Raw genomic sequence first — 20,197 nt, forward strand, 5'->3', positions numbered from 1 at the left:
TGTTAGGCTTATATATGCAAAACACGTAATAAAGTTTAAAGTTAAAATTTCGAAAATGAACAATAATTCTTTGCGAATATTAGTGAGAATATTTTTTTTACTTGCTTGTGAATAATCTATAATTTTTCATGCCTTTTAACAGTAAAATAATAAATCGAAAATATAACGTATGTTACGAATAATGACGACATGATGAAAGACGAATAATTAACAAAATCATTCGTTGACAGTTAACTGTAAATTTCGTAGGTACTTCCAAAAATCATTCACAATAGACGAATTTTTAGTGTTGGCAACCATGTGATTTGAGCTGCTTATTAGTTAAGCGATTTTAAAAAGGTTGGACTAAATAAGCAAGCAGTGTTGTTGTTTCTTATGTTATTTTTAAAAGAAGCAGAAGCAGTTGTTCTTTTGTAATATGTTTAGAAAAGAAAAGGCCTATTGTTAGCAGAAGTTAATTAATTGATCATAGAAAACACAGAAAATGTAAAAAATTTTGTATATAATATTCATTTATAAAAAAACCAACATTTATAAAAATTTCCCTTTTAGGAAATATAATTTGCAATGTTGCATTCAACATGTGTTTGGTTTAATTTCCCTTGACTTATGTTTAAGTAAGTTAAAAAAGCTCGAAAGCTCTTTATATAGTTAATGAAATTGTATTTGTATTTCATTTTAATTGTTTTTAAGAGATAATTTCAACTAAATAATGTAATCTAATGTAATTTTACATAACAATTCACAATAACAATTACAATGACATATTATAGTGAAGAACACCCAACTTATTTCGGCTAAAAATTTAGTTTAAATTTAACCCAAAGACAATTTTTGCTCTTATCGATTCTTTCCCCGTTCTCAATTACCGTCTCTTTCACAAACGAACTATTTCTCATTTACAATTACGTTCAAAAGAAAATAAAAAATCATTGCTTAACATTTTTACATTGCTCTTTACTAGTTCATTCGCAAGTAATTTTTTCTGAGTACATCATTCCGCAATATAAAATATACGAAGAATACAAGTCACACAGCCGCACAAAAGTATAAGCAGTGGAAATACCACACACACACTTATAAACACATATTCATAAATACGTTGCTGTGGCTGCGTTACTGTTTGCCGTACTGTAGGTTTTTAAATGTTTTTACTCTGCTTGTATTTTGGTAAGAAGCGCACATTCAGTAATGCTTGGCATTGGGCACATGTATAAGATATTCAACCAACAATAACAACTTGTGTACACGGTAAAAAATTTCATACTATTACGCGATTATATGCACGAATATTATATTTATATAAATTTATATTATTAAATATTATAATTATTTATTATATATATTATTTATATATTTACTTATATATTATATATATATTTTTATATATATTTATAATTATATAGTTATATTTATAAATATCTACTTATATATTTTTACACATATTTATGAATATCTATATTTCTGTATATTTTTTTTTCTAATATTAGAATTTACTATTTATGTATATAGTATATATATAATGTATATATATAATGCATATAGAGATTTTTTTTTCGAAAAGTAGTGAACTACAACAACAAAAATTATTTTTCTACTATTTTAATTAATTAATTTTTTGGCTGACCATACAGCTGTTTCGAGTATTGTCAAATACCCATCATCAGTGGTTTTGTAAAAAATTCTTGCATTTAATTATTCGTAAACAATTTTTTGAGACTGCAAGTATCAGGAATCGAACTCGTGCCCTGCCAAATTTGAAGGTCAGAGGCAGCGCACCTTAACCAACTGATCCAAAGCCATATTTGACTGTTATGTTCGCATATTTTTCTAAAGTTTAATTAATTTTAATGTGAAAGTTTTTTATTAACAAATTGAGACGTAAATGACTTATTCTTTCTTTTTGTTTTGCTCTTTTATTAATAAAAATATCCCTGCTCTCCAGTGCGAGCATGATGACGTCATAAATGTACGACGGCGCATATCACTTATTTTTAAAAAAGGCGAGAAAAAAATACTACTTTCGGGTGCGACCATAATACCGTCATAATTATAAATACACATTTGTAATTATAAAATATATAATTATATAATATAATATAATTATATTATAATAGCCATTAATTTTTTCTTTCAGAATAGCAAAAAAATCCTCGCAACTTACGTCTTATATTTTAATGTAACCAAATTCAAAAATGAATATATTATGAATGTTCACTGTTAACATGCTGCAAAACTCCAGTCATCCGTTAAAATCACATGAGCATTTTATTTACTAATAAATTCGAATACATAAATAAAAAAAAGTAATTAAAATATATAAGATAAAAATGCTAACCATTGCCCTTCTAACATTCATTTTGTTTCTTTTTATTTAAATGAATTAATGTAAAAATACACAACAAAAAACATATGTCAAATATGAGTCATTTAACATAATTTAAAAGTGATGCCAAATTTTTTTAATCAGATTTAATAGGCCTTTTCGGTGGCTCGCAAGTATGGCAAAAAATGCATGCTGGCTTATATTCGCTACGCGAGACATTGGCATCACTGTTGCAATCTGTCAAGTGGTATATTTTGGCAAATAGCAAATCTTGCATATGTAAACATAATGCAAGCAAGTTACATTTTGTATAAAAATAAATAATTCATATAAATTGAAAAGTAAAATGAATACAAAATTAAAAAAAATGGTTAAAATATTGAAAATTTGAAAATAAACACTGAAATATTTCTTTTATCTCAATTTTTAAATTTATGAAATTTTTAAATTTTGTTTGAATTTTTGTTTACATATAATTTTTGACATATGATTGCAATATTCGTTGGAATTTCCAATGAAGGTTCACAATAGCTCGATTATTGCCTTGGTAACACTTTTTTTTTACTGACCGATGTGTTTAGTCAGTATACCTATACAAGGGTAGAGAAAATAGTGTTGTTGTTTTCCGTAAATTTCGGCTAGTATAGGCCAGCAAATTGCTGTTTTTTGCCATACTTGCGAGCCACCGAAAAGCCTTAATGTTGTGTTTTACAACTCTGAAAGAAGAAATTACAGCGAATATAATTACAATTATAATAATACATCGACACGTACGTATTAGTTTTGTTTATAATAAAAAATTTATATTTATTAAATTATATTTGAAAACATTTATATAAATTTATTATCTGTATTTATAAATATTTATTAAAATATATTTAATATATAATATATATATATATTATTTAAAATTAATATATTGTCATATTATTATGTATAAAATATATAATATATATGTAGATAATTTATTAATTATATATATTGTAAATATATTGTATTATATATATTAAAATATATGAATGTCATATATAAAATAATTGGGTACCTATTATTTTATTTGAATTATACAATATTCCATAAATAATATATGACATCATATATTGCTTTTATATCATTCGTAATATATTAAACAAAAATTATTTTTTTCAGTGTACTTTAATAATTGAAGCAACAAAGTAAAATTTTGCATATGATAATTTGAACACACATATTTTACAAGTTGAGTGTATTTGTAAAAATTTTTTTTGCTATTTCATTACACCATTTTGGACGCTCTTTCTCCTCTAACTGTTGCATTATTACTGCACTCTTTTTAAGTGAAAAATAAAATGCTCTCTACAAAGCAGGGCAGCATTATACAGTATATCGTGCGCAAATAAAAAAACGTGCGTATGGGAGTAAATGTGTTATTATAGGCAGACAATCAAATGGTAAAGGCAACGGCACAAATGAACTTAGTCAACATGATTGCCGTCTTTTTAAAAAATAATATTTAGTTTAAGCAAAAAAAAAAATTACTATAGAGTATAACAAAAATATTTGAGATTAAAAAATCTTTGGAAGTTAGAAATTGGAAAAATTTTGATCTTTAATAAGTTATTAAAAAAATATTTTATTTTTTTTTAAATAGTTATTTTTAAAAGAAATCATATGATAATTGATCTCCCTGCCCAACGAGCTGTGTAATCCAGCAAGAGATCATAGACTTTAATAGAAAAAGTGGCTCAAAGCACTTCAAAAGTGTTTAGAGAAATTTAAACGAAGTTGTTTTTTAAGCTTCCATTGGACAATAGCAACATCAGTTTTGAAAGATTTTTTTTAAATCTTTCTAGAAATTTAAGTTTTGATCATTTTCTCCATCCACCATTTTTGGAAAAAATTTTCTTCCACATTTCAAAATACATAAAAATATATATATATATAGAAAATTTTCAACCTCATATTCGAAAATTTCATTTATTAAAGTAATCTAATCAACCATTGAATATTTCAATTACAAAATACGGTTCGTAAATATTTATTATTTAAATCAAATTATTAACAGAAACAGTATAAAATAATGCGATTTCTTATGCAAGTTTGGTATCTCTCCAAATATATGGACAAGATTAATTACCACAGTTGAATTTTATAAATCTGGCATCTTTTAATTATGATTAGTTTAGGTCCTACCAGAAAATTTTAGATGGCAAGATCTGGATTTCAAATAAGAATATCAAAAACAATTTGCTTTTGTGAGCAAAGATCAGGAATTTTATGAGTGCGATCACTGCCAGAAAGAGTGCAAAATGTATTGGAATAAAGCGGACCAAAAAATTTTTATTTTTACCAACAGTTTATGCCAGTGAAAAATATCAAAAAAATATTAATTTCACTTAAATGATCTTTGAAGAAATGTATACAGAAAATGTTCGTATTACCAATATGAATTTCATATCTTTAACGATTTTTCTATAGAAATTCTTTAGTATATGTAGTTCTTTAATTTTCAATTACTCTTGAAGAAAGAAAATGATTTTAAATTTAATATATTTAATTAATTTGGAATATTTTTGATATTTACATATATGTTCATAGTTATTTATATTGTTACTTCGAGAGAAATCGTTATTTTAACAAGCTGTAGAACAATATTTATTATCTATATTATTTTTTAATTGCTTTCCAATGAACAACTATTCTCTATAATAATAAATTACTTCTAAATTATTCTCTATAAAAATAAAATGTGTTCATATATATAATTTATAGCAATACAATTGATATACTTTATTTCATTCAAAGAAGAAAAAAAACCAGTACATCTGTATCAATGGGAAATAGTCGGTCGTTAGTTTTCTCAAAAGAAAATTGGTATGTTCCACGATCTACCCCTATTAAAACTCAAGTAAAACACAAGTACAAACTGAGAGCGTAACACAAATAAAGCGTCCATTTACTCTCTTTACACAGATTTGAATGGTGAGAACAACATTGCCGCGCAAATAAATTAAAATTGAGAATGAATGAATCTAATAGTTTCTTGCTTTATATCGTTTGATTTAGTTTTTGTAGAAAAGTAAAAAAAAAATGTTTTTAGAAAATGAAATAAAAGACGTCTTCAATGCTAAAATGTATGTTTTCTTAAAAGTCAATCGCTATCTTGGGATCAAGATCAATCAGCATTTATCTGATATTTTTGATCATTTAATCGGCCATTCGAAATTGGAGGGACTTACACAAATAAAAAAAATGTAAAAGTAAAATAAAAATAACAATATTGAAATTTTTCTTAGTCACTGAAAGTTGGACATAAACAGCATTGGGAGTAATACTTTAAAGTTTTGTCCAGAGAAAAATTGAAGTATTCAAAAATATTTGAACAAAAACTGGTGTTCACACTAATTAAATTAGTTGAAAGATTAGCTGTTTTGTTCACACTTCAATCATGTATTTTTTTGTTGTTTTGATTTCAATTCGAAATTGTGTTAATATCAAGAATATTTCTATAAAATTTTAAGTTGTACAAAATTAAAATATAATTAAAAAGGCCAATTCACAATAGTGGCATGATTACTATATTCATGATTACTATTTCGCATGAATATCTTTTCATGCAATACATAAAAACATACATACAAACTTAATAATATGTTAACACTATGGCATTTAACTCATTTACGCTTTTGTTATTATGTTGAGGCTAGTTGAGTCAGTGCACCTGAGCACTTTTACTCTCTATTAACTGCGAGGTTTCTTCAAAATCCCTCTTTGCGCCTTGACTAAATTATTGTTTATCACTTCATCAGACTAAGCAATAATTGACCTCAGATGTGCATATCACCCCGACGACTATAATTAATTCATGCAAAAATGTACAAGATATAAGCGCATTCATTTCTTAAAAGCATGAAACTTATTTCATTAAAAATTTTGAAAAAAAAACGAAGAGATAATTTTTTAAAATAGGAAAAATTGTTTTTTTTATTTTTTCTTTTGTTTCGTTGTTCGCTAAATGAGAAAATGAAAGTGTAAACACTTAAATTTTTTTTAAACGAAACTTATTGACTCAACTTAGATAAAAATTGTAATAAATCAATAAAATATATAAATTTTTAATTATTAAAATAAAATTTGTATTTACAATATTTGCAAAAGTTTTGTTCACTTATCACCAAAAGAAAAAAAGTTTAGACTACTCAATGCAACTCTGCTTCTAAAACATGTTTAGTTAATTAAACCAGTTTCATTTTTAGCAGCAATGGCAGTGTATTTAAACACGTTTAAGAACAAGTTTACTGAATAAATGTGTTTTAACGATATAAATGTATCGGTCTGAACTCAACTTAAATATTTAAGAGCACAAAAAATTATTCTGATGCGTACACAACAAAAAAAGAAATATTCATTCCCATTTCCATCATATAAAAAACTTATTTTTATGTTAATTTAAAAAAATGTAAACTTAAAAAAAAAACTCGAAAACTTTAAAAGAACAACCACATATAAAAATGCACATGTTTTAAAATTATTTGTCTTTATTCGTATTTTTTCATTTTTTAATTTTCCATTAAAAAGAGAGAAAAACATATTACTGTTTTTTTCTTAATTTCATTAAGGTTAATGATCACAATTAATCTAAGCATAGGGCAACTCTTTTCTTGTATACATAAAAACATTTTGCTCTCTATCATTTCTCATTAATTTACTGAGCACAAATCATTCTCAAAAGTTTTTTGCAATTTTTCTTTAAACAATTTTCGCAAAAATTTTTAATACTTTTTTTAAAATAATTTTATAGGAATTGTTACTATATGTTTACCTCCACTTCATCCATATTTATTTTATAAACAACAAATTTATATTATTTTTTACAATTCTTAAAAATTTTTAATAATTTTTATACAAAACATTTACGCGATAAAAAAAATATTCAATATACACCAACCGAACGATATTGAAGCACTGAAATTCAAACGGACACAAAAAGCCGCATAAGCCAAAAATTGGAAAAAGAAGAGAATAAATCATGTGCAGAACAGTATATGGGCTTGAGTATGTTATTTTACATGATTCTGTTCCCCTATTCTGTTATTAAAATATTGTGTGCGAGCGCTTGTTGGCAAATATATTGTAAGAGCGCAATTGAAAACAAAGCAAAAACAAAGCAAACCCTAAGCTGCATTTACAAAAATGTTTCTAATATGTAGAAGAGCGTTTATATTGTAATTAATGAAAAAGAAATAAACAAACACAAAAAATGAATATTTTGACATCATGCGTAACAGTGGACCCAACGACTTTAAAATGAAAGACCAAACATAAAAAACTGATCAAATTAAGTTTAGTTGTAGAAAACAATAGATTTTATATATTTAAAGTTTAACATAAATTATTATATACATAAGTATTGTTCAATTTGCGTTACGAAATGTAAACAATTCTTTTTTTTCTTAATATATTTCACACTAAAACCGATCCAATCAAAACTTAATTTGTGAACAATCAGCTGTTAATCAGTGATCAATATTAGCAGATATTCCAGAAATCAGTAGAAGTTAACATTCCCACACACAGCAGCGCAACAACTTCAGGTATTAATTCACCCCTACATCGTTATGTTATTGTGATATTCACATCAACGATTTTTTCTTTACTCAACAGTGATGTTAAAAGTTCAGTTCGAATAACCGATTATTTGTTTATTTCATTATAGAAATGTATTCATCAATAGACGAAGGAGAAACATTTCTTATCTTTGAGTATTTGTGAAATAAAAATTACGATAGAAAGACTTTTTGAATAGTAGTAAATTACAACAACAATAAAAATTTCTCTTTTCTATTACTTGAATACAGCTGATTTGGGGAATTGCAAAAACAAAAAATTATACTTGGACGCAATTAAATTTGAAACTCAGACTCAGCGTTATTTAGCCAACTGACCCAAAGGCATAGTTTCTGTTAAGAAAATAGTATAATTAATTTAAGAAAATAATTCACATAATTAAATTTTTGAAAGTGGTTAACAAACTCTTCTTTCCTTCTCTTTTATAAACAATTACGTATATTATATGCGTCCTGTTCATGTTTGCTTATTCACACAGCATAAACTCAATATAAAATATGATTTGCCATATTAACAGGTTTTTAAAAAGCAGAGCCCAGCGAAGTACTATCCACATTACTTCTCTCTTCTTTCTGTCTCTTCTATTAACAATTATATATGTTATATGCGTAATGTTCACGTTAAGCCTATTCACAGAGCACAAAATCTATTTATATATGATAAAATTATGATTTGCCATTGGCTTTTTTTGGCTATGTCGAAGATGCATGTTATGCAGTGTCACAGAAATTCTAATTATTTGCTATTAAACGACACAAATGTTGATATTTATTACTGCACAATACTGCTTAACCTATGTGACGTGGCATAGATAGCTTCGGCTCTCGTGACCAAATTTAAACCGACATTTGTTTTTTTTTTCTCACTCTCAATTTTATAATTTAAATTTATAACAGCAACAATATTGATGTCGATGAGCTCATTACACTTTACAGAACATGACCTTAAATTATTACATTTTTCATATGTCTCTTGTTCACGTCATAGCCTATTCACACAGCACAAATCAAGATAAAATTAAGAACAGGTTCTTGAACAGGCCGCTTGAACAGGTTTTCAGCAAGTGATATCAGCGAATAATATTACAATGTGGATCAGTGCAATTTTGCTCACTGTTTACACTTGCAATTATTTAATCTTCTTAGAACATTTTTGTATTGGTTTTATATGAAAAACGTAAATTGCTGGACATTTGCGATAATGTAAGCGTATTGTTAAAATAAGTGATCACGGCTAATATTATACTTGCTTTTATGTGCCTAATTAAGTTAAATTTAATTTTAAACTCAAATTAGAGTTTGTAATAAAAATTAAAGATTATAGGAAAATTTCCTAACAACAATAACAACAACCTAAGTTTACAGTGTATGTAATCTAGATTTACAGAAATACGTTACATTTATATTTTTGATAAACAGCGCTAAGCAATTTTAAGATGAATAAACTCACCGTGAGTAAATAAAACAGAAATAAATAATGTTGTGTTCACTTCCCTTCCCTTCCTTCTACACGTATTCGGTGCAACATGTACATAAGCTTGTATGTGTGTTCTGTGTGCCCAAAATGCTGGCGCAGAAATTTTCTTACATTAAAGTAAATTATTTTGTGTTTTTGTTTATGAGAAACAAACAGCATAAATATTTTTGATTCATATGCCTTATAGATTATAAACAATCCAACTGGAACTTCTGTGTGTGTGGGTATTTTCTCGGAGAATTTAAAAGTAAAATGACTTTTTTTTAAAATGAGTAAACGTTTATAATACAGAGCCCGATTGAGTCTGCTTCGTTAATTTTGAATTGGCTCGCTATGTTAATTTTATATTGACTCTGCTATGTTAATTTTACATAACAGATATTTGTGTTTGCGGTTGGGGTCGAATTAAATATTGCAAGATGAATAAATTTTGTTTTAACATTCAATAAACGCAATGAGAAATGTTATAAGTAGCTAAGATTGTACATTTATTTTAGTTTTATTTAATAATTATTATTGTTTAGACTAATTGCATTTTAAATGTAATGTTTATGTTTTACAGTAGTTTAACATTATCTTACAGACAAGCACCACAACAACACACATTGCAGCTCACACAGCGAACAGAAAAAAACCACTGCTTTTATGTTGAATATGAGAGTAAAAGCAAAAATCAAATGTTTTTGTTGTTTCCATAAATTAAAATTTATAAACAGTAAAAAGTTTATTTTCTGGCATTGAAAAGTAAAAAACCAGTCATATTTAATTTTTTTTTGTTTTAGTTTTTATTTAGAGAAAAAAACTATTGCTATGGACATTACTTATCGCGCAAAGCGTGTTATTTTCTCTTTCTTCTCCTTATGTTAACAACATAATTATCGGAAAAATGTTAAAAAGAAACTGATAACTAAAGAGAAAGAAATATTTAATTATAAGTTGGTACCTTTTTTTATTTTATTTGCGAAATAAATATGTATGTTTATTTAAAATCGGTTTATAGAAAAACTTATTTAATGATTTTAATGCTTTAATTATATTGAAAATAATTATATTTAACTAAAAACGAAGCAGATAAATCTAAGTTGTGGATGTAAAATGAGGGTGACTTTTTAGCACACCTTTTTCGACGTCTCGTCGTATACATACAAAATTCAATTAAAAAGAGAGTACGGAGAGAATTTTCAATGGAAGGAAAAAAGCATCAAAGCGAAAAAGTGTGATAAATGTGAAGCAAGAGTATAAAGAAAAAATGAGAGTTTTACGAACAATGTAAGAAAAGTAATTAAAAATATTCTCAATATCGTTTAAATATTTATCACTAAACATTTGCAATAAAATTAAATTACATACAACGTCTTCCAATGAATTTATAATCGCTATAAATTCACTTAATGTTTTTATTTTTTGTAATTTTCTAACAAATTGGCAATACGGAGAAGAAGAAAAGAAGTGTCGTTTTTATGCTCTACTTTGGTTTTTAACATTGAGACGTGCATAGGGTTTCCACATTTCATAATTCGTTTGTTACTCTAAGGCCCATCTAAGTTATAGAGTGTCACGGGCACGTCAAAATCAAAATTGTTGTGGCTTTCAACGCAAATTTAAAAACTGAGAGTGAGAGTAAAAAACAAATGTCGATTTAAATTTGGCTACCTGCGCCTCGTTACTTAATCAAAGCAGTGTTGTATGTATGTACATATATATTTCCTTTACAGTTTTTAGGCACAACCAAAAAGTACAGAAGTAATTGTAAAAATACAAAATTGACAAACTGATATGACACTGTATAATACATATGTGTTTTTATCATAGCCCGAAAAGTCAATTTTGACGTGCCCGTGACACTCTACATAAGACGGCCCTAACGGCCATGTTATACAGGCAGTCATGGTCACGTCATATTTGAATTTGTTATCGAGTTTTCAATGTTAATTAAAAAATTGAAAATGAGAGAAATTTTGATTTTAATTTAATTGAGATGATAAGGGTTTGTGTGACTCGTTGCGTTGATCAAAACAGAATTGGTCACGTCAAATTTAAATTTAATGTTATTTTAAATGTAAAACAAATAGTTAAAATAAGATAAGGAGAGAAATTCCGAATTAAATGTAAATCAAGAAATTGAGAACGAGAGAAATTTCAAGTTCAATGTAAATCAAGAAGTTGAGAACGAGAGAAAAAGAGCGATTTTTATTTAAGTTAGATCACGGTTATGAGACTTTTGTATGCTTGTAACGTTGGACAAAACAGTGTTTTTTAATAATAAATGATAGAATATGCGTCTATTAGGAGTAAATATGTGTATTTGTTGCAACGAAAACGGTGCCAAAATTAACAATTGTAACAACAAATGCTTTTTCATAACAACTTATCGAGCAACTCAAGATCATCGAGCAAATCGCATATCATCATCACCATTCAGGTCGCACATTAGCAAAGAGAGTGCACATCATCAAGCAGATCGCACAACAACGAGCATGATGAGCACCATCAAACATTTTCGAACATTTCAAATGTTCGTAATGCATTAAGAAAAAATTGAAGCTTGAACATTCTAAGTAACTGGAAGTTACTATTACAATAGTAATACGGCATTTACACTGGCCAAAAATGGCTCATTTTGGTCACAAATCGAAAATAAGAAGCGAATGGATCATTCTTGCATATAAAATTTCAAGCTTGTATGAGCCTTTCCACCACATTTTATATAAATGCGTCCTAACGACGTTCGCATGCGTTCCAAATATCTTCCAAATGCAAAGGAATACATTGAAAAAAAAGCTCTTCATGGCATTTTGACAATTTAAAAAAAGCTGTTTTTGACATATTTACAAAAAAGGTAAACAAATGTTTGGTGGTTGCATTTTCTTGAAAACGATGCACCTCTTTTCAGAACTTCTATTTCCCAAAAAGTAATTAATCGAAGTTAAAAATATGTTTTAAATTTATATTGTAATGTTTGAAGCCATATTTAACCTTCATGCAACATTTTTTTGGCACAGGCCAAAAATCAAATCAACAGATAAGTTGAAAAATCAGCTGTTTGAAATGAGAACAAAAGAATTAGAACGAATGTAAACACTTTCAAATGGCTCATTCAAAATCAGCCATTTTCGGCCAATGAAAACATCATATAAGGTTGTGTTTATAAGGAATGAACTCTGAAATGGATTAATGGTTGTTTGGTAAATAATAAAATTGTGGATAAAATAAAAAATAGTATAAACAATTTCTCAGGCCAAGATAAATACCACCTAGCTGAGATAAAACTCGCCATTCGATAAAAAATTCGCTAATAGTACATTCATACTGTCTCATTTAAGCACTTGCTTATTTATATTAATGAGTGAACGTTCATATTATAAAGGGCTCATTTACGCAGCTGATAGAATTTTTATAAACCTTTATAAACTTCACTTAATATATCGCACAAAAAAATTAAATATATAATTGATATATTTAATAATTTATATATATATATACATTTTGTATATCAATTACATTATTCAATTAATAAAAACAAAGATTTTATTATATTCTTACTTTCTTAATGCTTTTGTTTACAACTCAGCTGTTGTTTGTTTACATTTTACATATAAAATATGATACATATTTCAAATTTTAATAATTTCCCTCATGGGAAATTTGTTTTTAAAGATTGCATTCGATATTTTTCGCCTTAAATGAGCTGATTTATTGATAATGAGATAGTGTGAATGTGCTTTAAGATAATTGGCGAAACGAACGTCCCAAATAAAATGTATAAATATTATGAGAAATTAATGTTAATTTTCTTGTACCAATAATTTTTTCAAGTGTAGTATATGTTTTCTCACCACCACGTTTTTCTGTTCTTACAAAGAGAAGACGTCAAAACACAACATTGAGTATAAACAATAAACTTTTTAATTAGTTTATTAAACGTAAATTAATCTAACATTATTTATATTAAATTTTCACATATTTTGTTATGTACAATAATATTTTGAGAGAACCTTCTAATTTTATAATACACACTAATATTCTTTACTCAGCAAAACTACGGCGCATGAGCACTCGATTAATTTATTTCTATCTTCAAAGCTCATATATTGCAATTAAAACTTACCTCAATTTCATAAACGTCATTTTCCATATTTATTAATTGTATATTAAAAGGATTTAATAAATAAAATATCTAAAACTTGATTTATTCACAAAACAAAACTCAGAACAAACAGCAAGCATCAGGTAACAAAAATGCACTAAGGATGTATGTTAATTGTAAAGACAATAAAAGCAGAAATACAAACAATTTTTACATAAAACTGCAAACCAATGTAAGTGTGTTTATGTAAAAATTGAACATAAAGAGATTTTAACAGAAGCAGCACAGCAACATTAGTCTGTTAATGTTAAAATTTAACATAACAGAAAGTAGAATCGTAATTACTGTTTACTGTTGCCTTATTAAGAATTAATATAATTATTACCAAATTGTAAATAATATTACATTTTAGAAGCGCAAAAAGTACATTTAACTTTTACGTGGCGCAGAAAACGTACACAACTTCCCTTTACCAATACTGGCTATTTTATACGATGGCTCTTTATTCGTTTCAAGTTAGATTAAGTGATTTCATCTTAGTATCTGCTGAAAAGCGCTATATGGGACTTGCTAACGTTACCTTTTTCTTATTCGAAAGGATTTTATGTTAATGACTGTTTGGCAGTACAATCACTATTCTTCCTTATAGTGCCGATCCAATGCGATTTAATTGTCCTTATTTTCATAACAGTGTTATCTAGCTTTACTTTCTTCAATAAATTAGAATTTGTTATGGTACAAGGCCCAAAGAATCGATTAATATGACGGAGACATCCATTAATATAAGTTTGCTGATAATGCTGTAACTTCTGTAACTTCTTTCCAAATAAAGTAGTGATTTAGGTTTGCTTACATGGACTTTGAGTCCACTGTTTTGTAATTTCAGAATTAGGTTCAACGGAAGAAGAAAATCTCAGAAGTACCCAGAAGATCCGGATAACACAACGAAGGCATGTTAAACGTATGCACAATGGAACTTATTATTTCATATATGATAACTTATAGTTTGTTAGTGGAGCCACTAATCAATCCAATAGTGAATACAAAATATTTTGCTTTAGGAAAACCATATAGAAAAAACTAATAATATTGAAGCCAATGCATACATAGCTCCTAGTGCATGCAATCGGAGGAACTCCAAGACGAAATAGACTTTGTTGATATTGATTAGCAAAGCAAACAGCAACAACACTTTTTCGCGTTTATTTCTCCAAATATATGATTGGTTTTTCAACTTTTCATCCACATTCTGTAACACTTTGATATTCTGTAAAGGTGCTAATGTAATGTTAAATTCTTTAACATTCTGTAACACTTTGATATTCTGTAAACGTCTTAATGTAATGTTAAATTAGTGGCAAGTAACAGCTGTCAAAAACGGCTGTGCGTTTTGACAGCTGAGCTGTCAAATGCGGTAGACTTGTGCTCATCTGTTGTTGTTATTGGAAATTTGTATAAAATGTTTTGTAAACGATTTTTAAATAGTTATAACATAAAAGTATTAAAGTTTAACAAATTATCTTTATTAAATTATTTTGCACAAGTTTCAACAAACAATTTCGCTGCTCGTTGCTATAGAACAGCAGCTGTAAAAAACACAGGTTATTTTGGATGTGAAAATGAACATGCACACAATGTTTTGAAGGAATCTTTAAAACCGTACCAAATTTTCCGGCTCAATGTTGAAGCAAATAGTATAAAATCAGAAAAGGACTTCAGTGACCCGGCTACGCTGGCAATTGATCCAAAAGCAGCGGAAAGTGACATTTTCGAGCACTTTTGCTTAGTGACACAATACTGTACAAAGAACAATAAGCACATATCAAACGAATGTTTTAAAGATTTCGTACAATTGTTTTGTAGAATTTTACCAAAGTTAACCGATGAGCAGCTATTGGAAGCACTGCGCCGTATTGCTTTACTGCCTTTAGAAAACTCAACATCAGCAGATAATTTCATTGATTTATGGAATCATATGGATATCGAATGCTGCCGACGCATCGAACGTTGGGATGTGGACGAAATATTACTTGTATGCGATGCTTGGTACACTTTAAAATTAGCACGGATATGTGAATTTGTGGAGGAATCATTTCGGAAGATCGGTCGTAAGGTACGAAAAATGAAACCCGAACAACTTGTACATTCCATGTTCTTTTGTAATCTTCTACGTAAACCACTGGACGATAAGTTAGAGTTTGAGGAAAACTTATTGAGTTGTGCCGACAAACTAACACTGCAGGAATTAGCTGTAATGTCTTTGGGTTTCTTCAAAACAAAAACACCAATACGTAATCCAGATTTATTAAGTCATATCTATAAACGACTTATGTCGGAACTAGAAACTATAGATGATATAAGTTTAGTGGCATTGCTAAAAATAATCCGATACAGCAGTAAAATTCCTTTTGCCAACTCCTTGGCGGAGTTGCTAGACGCACTTACGGTGCACATCGAACGTTTTTCCTTATTGTCTTGCTTGCATATTGCATTGTTGGGTAATGATTTACAGTTCTGTCATAATGAGAGTTTGGAACGTGTTTTGAAACGGTTTAACACGGAAATATCAACAGTAAGACTCAAGGACTTAGAGCGCATAGCTTTAGTTATTGCTTTATTTGATTTTGAAAGTAAATCCGGGGTTGAAAAGGAAATTTGTCAAAAAATTATGGATTCACTGCAAAATAGAGTAGATGAAATAATGCTGCATCCACGTTGCTTTCCACTTTGCATGCACTACTTATCAGTGAAAGGCTACTATGATAAAGAAATGTTAGGTACAATATTTGATCCGAAATTCCTGCTGCATACATATAAAAACAATGCAGTTATGGCCAGAGAACTGTTTCAGTTAGATGCATTTATAAAAATTAATTTAAAACAAGATAATTACGTTGGTCCTCAGTTGTCTGATAAATATAGACGCACAATGGGTAAAATGCTTACCAATTATTTACCAGAGCGTCATTCAAAATATAAACTTAGCGCTACAGATAAAGTACTTTTGGAAGTTAAAGATACTTTTGAAGACCTTTCCTTAATAAATCAATTTAGACATGTTTTGCCACATTTTGAACGAACGGATATAGTGATTTGTTATGATAAAAAGCTACGTAAAGCGATACCAATTTCTGAAGAGTGTCCAGAGCATTATGTTGGTAAGTATTAATATTTATAGATAATTGTTGTTGTAATAAGTATTGCGAGAAGTTAATGGCACTTAATCGTTTGAAAAGGTAAAAGCTGAGCTATGCAGACTTGATCTTCCAGAGCTTCTATTGTGTTATAACCCATGTTTAGAAAGGATGGGTGGGATTTGATCGTCTGTACCATATCTATAAATGACGCATTAAAAATTTCATGAGTGAACGGGTGTGTCTCCTGGAGCCACACTTCTTTTCAGACAACTAACAGCCACTCTTCTTCATCAGCCGAACATAGGTGTCTCGCATTGGTTACTACAACAACAACAAAAAGAAACTGAAATAAAATTGATAATAATAAAATTTAATTTTAGGTGCGATGCTAACACGCAAAGATCTTCTAGGGGATTTAGATGCTCCACATATTGAGACATTAGTGGTTACCGTTACTGGTTGGAATAACGTACTAAGAGGCACAACAAAAGTTACTGGATTTTTCAAATTAAAATTTAATCAACTCGAACTTTTAGGACATAGACCTGTTATAGTGAGTATATATATAAAGAAAATTTTTATTTTCTTTAAATTAACTAATGTTTTCTCTAAAATTTCATAGATATATTGGCATGAGTGGCGGGGGTTAGAAACAGCGGTAGATCGTAAAAACTTCTTAAAACGTAAATTATCAACAATCGTTAAATTATAGGAATTTTTCTACGATTAATTTTAATGAATAAAAATATTTTCTTTTTTTGTTAAAGTGCGTTATTTAAAATTTTCTTTGTATATTCATAAACTACAAATAGTGTCGCTGTAGCTGGAATCGTTCTCAGCACGGATGGCAATAAACCATTGTATAAGGCCAAAACGCCTTCATTTCTAAATATTTCTAAACCAACAGAAGTCATACTACGCTTTAAATTGTTAACTTGTATGCGACTTTTAATGACATCAGCTGGAAATATGACAGTCCATAATGTAACGCCACCAACTGCTCCAGCCACCATTGTTTTTAAAGCACCAATATCATCTTTACTTTGACCAGGTCTAAAATACATACATTTATTAGGAAATAAGTTTAAATAAGCATTTATATATGTGTGTATATGTACTTACTTTGTGAACAGTTCTCTGGTGCCCTCGTAGCCACCAAAGAAAAAGAAGTAACCTGGCATCTCACGCATGAAAGTAGAAGTCAATCCACGGAAAAAACCGGGAATGCCTGCAGTTAAAATAAACAAAAAATTATTATTCTGTGATTTGGAAGTTAGAAAAAATAATCTAATGCTAATGTACGATACGTAGAAATCTTATCTACCATATAGATTATAAAGTGAATATATTACACCGGTTGACAATAAAAAAGAAAGAGCTTAATGAATTAACTAAAAACCGATTAAAGGGTTTTAAATAAATGTTTATATGAAAACTTACCCTCCGTACAATAGACTTGTCTTGTAAGTTGCCAAGGCGTTATGTGTTCTGTTTTTAAAACTGCACCGGCACTAGATATCTGCGACATCTAAAACATGTTTAAAAATCAAATAATTTAAAACATTGGAAGTATATATATATATATGTATATATAGATAATAACGTACTTCTCTCATAGCTTGTAATTTACATTTAATTAATTCTGTTGGACACAATGTAAAGGTGGAGAAGAATGCAGCTAAAAATCCAGCGAAAGCATTTCCTAATACTGAAAGATTTTTTGTATCTTCTACATTCATGGCATGGGCCACAAATTTTTGACAACCACCATAGGCTGCAAATAATACAGAATTTTCGGCAACATTGGCGATAACTGCAGGCACAGAACCCGCATATAGACCACGAAAAATGCCATCCTTCCGATAAGTTTTTACAAAACAATCGAACATGTTCTTATAAAGCTTGGGAAAGGTTTGTTGTTTAACCTTCACCGTATCCAGCGGTTGGGAGACATACACCTGTAACATACCACCTAAATTTGTACATCACTTTAGTAGTATGAAATTAAGAAGATGAGGATTAATATGAGCTGGAAAAGATGAAGTGATGATACGTCGAGTATTAAATGTTCTAATTATTTATTGTTAGTTATATAAAGTTTTATTGGTGTTACTAGTTTCTTGATTCATTCCTAAGCGGTGGTTTTAGTGGATTTAAGTCTCACAATAATTTTAATTTCATATATACTTATATATACATAAATTTATATAATTATATACATATAAAATTAAAATCAAGAAGCGTAATTGTTCAGAACTATTTCACCAGATAAGACTAAACGCAAGATTTTGAATTCATGTGAAATCGAATCTGTTTTCAATTACCTAATGAGCCCGCTGTAAAGTCAATAGCTCCCTGTTTAAAACTATTTTGATCTTGTGTTCCATTGCCACCATGCATTTTTGTAGAATTTTATAATATAAAATAAAGAAATCTTCAATCAATCTTATTCTTTTCAATTCTTCAATTATACGTTTGAACTAAATTTCGCGCACCACGGAGACCTTAGCGAATATACCCAAACGCAAAAATTTCCAGACTAAATTCATTTCAATTGTTTTGTATCAATGCCGCCTATAAATTATGTTGTCTCTCTTTCTCTCCCTCTCTCTCTGTGATATCGCACTCAGCTGTTGATAAGACCGTAATGGGCAGGCATTGAGGCAAGAGAAATTAGCGATTAGTAATTTTTATAAACATTGCGTCATGAGATGGAGAGAATGTAACGAAAGCATGTGCTCAAGGGAAACGTGCGAAATATTTGTCATGTAGATAATATTACCAGGGAAGGTTGCTTTGTTTTTTAAATGATATATATACAATAAAAATATTTTAAAATCATTGAAACAGCAATATTACTATTCACCAACTTCAATCGTTTTGTTAAACAGAAAATTATTTGTCTAAAAAAGTCAAGTGTAGAGTGAAAGACCACATACATACTTATAATAACTTTCAGTATGGCAACACTATACCATCAGGGCCGTCCAATGAAAAGGGTAAATAAGAAATTGCTCTAAAAAGCAAAATTTTTGGGATCAGCAATCTTTATTATGTGATAAAAAAAATATCGTTACTTTTGTATAAACTATAAGGCCTATGTTATGTAGAGTGTCACGGATACGTCAAAATTGACTCTTTTGGTCTATGGCGAAAGATGTTTGCATATTATGCAGACTATCACATCAGTTTGTCAATTTCGTATTTTTACTATTACTTCTGTACATTTTTGTTGTGCCTAAATTTTAAAGGAAATATATACATACATACATACATACATACAACAATGTTTTGCCTAAGTGACGAGACACAGATAGTCTTGCTTTTCATGACCAAATTTAAACCGACATTTGCTCTTTTTCTGTCTCATTTTTTTAATTTGCAATAAAAGTAACAAAAATTTTGAATTTAGCACGCACCAAATTACTAAGTCTGCCCCTTTATATCACATAAACATTTTGAGACCTGACATAACAGTGAACAACAGCTTATTATTTTTTCTATCTATCTGGCTACCTCTGAAAGCCCTATATATTCAAAACCAAACTTATGAAAGTTTTTCAA

At 28.6% G+C, this 20,197-nt stretch overlaps 2 protein-coding genes across 2 annotated transcripts; one reads left to right on the forward strand and one right to left on the reverse strand.

Annotated features, from left to right (window-relative positions):
* Positions 1–14,964: 14,964 nt before the first annotated feature.
* Positions 14,965–17,416, forward strand: LOC119670560 (FAST kinase domain-containing protein 5, mitochondrial; the record flags this gene model as incomplete). Its single annotated transcript, XM_038080859.1, has 3 exons — positions 14,965–16,654; positions 17,014–17,186; positions 17,256–17,416. Coding segments are annotated over 3 exons (1,953 nt in total), but the record flags the coding sequence as incomplete, so codon positions are not given.
* Positions 17,329–19,033, reverse strand: LOC119670561 (mitochondrial ornithine transporter 1). The gene is made up of 5 exons (XM_038080860.1): positions 18,958–19,033; positions 18,241–18,605; positions 18,074–18,161; positions 17,756–17,861; positions 17,329–17,686 (listed from the first exon to the last, which is right to left on the reverse strand). Exons 1-5 carry the CDS (start codon positions 19,031–19,033, stop codon positions 17,395–17,397), a joined length of 927 nt encoding a protein of 308 aa, XP_037936788.1. The 3' UTR covers positions 17,329–17,394.
* Positions 19,034–20,197: the final 1,164 nt, after the last annotated feature.

The sequence above is a fragment of the Teleopsis dalmanni genome, chromosome 1 (genome assembly GCF_002237135.1).
Source record: "Teleopsis dalmanni isolate 2A chromosome 1, ASM223713v2, whole genome shotgun sequence".
NCBI classification, from domain to species: Eukaryota; Metazoa; Arthropoda; class Insecta; order Diptera; family Diopsidae; genus Teleopsis; species Teleopsis dalmanni.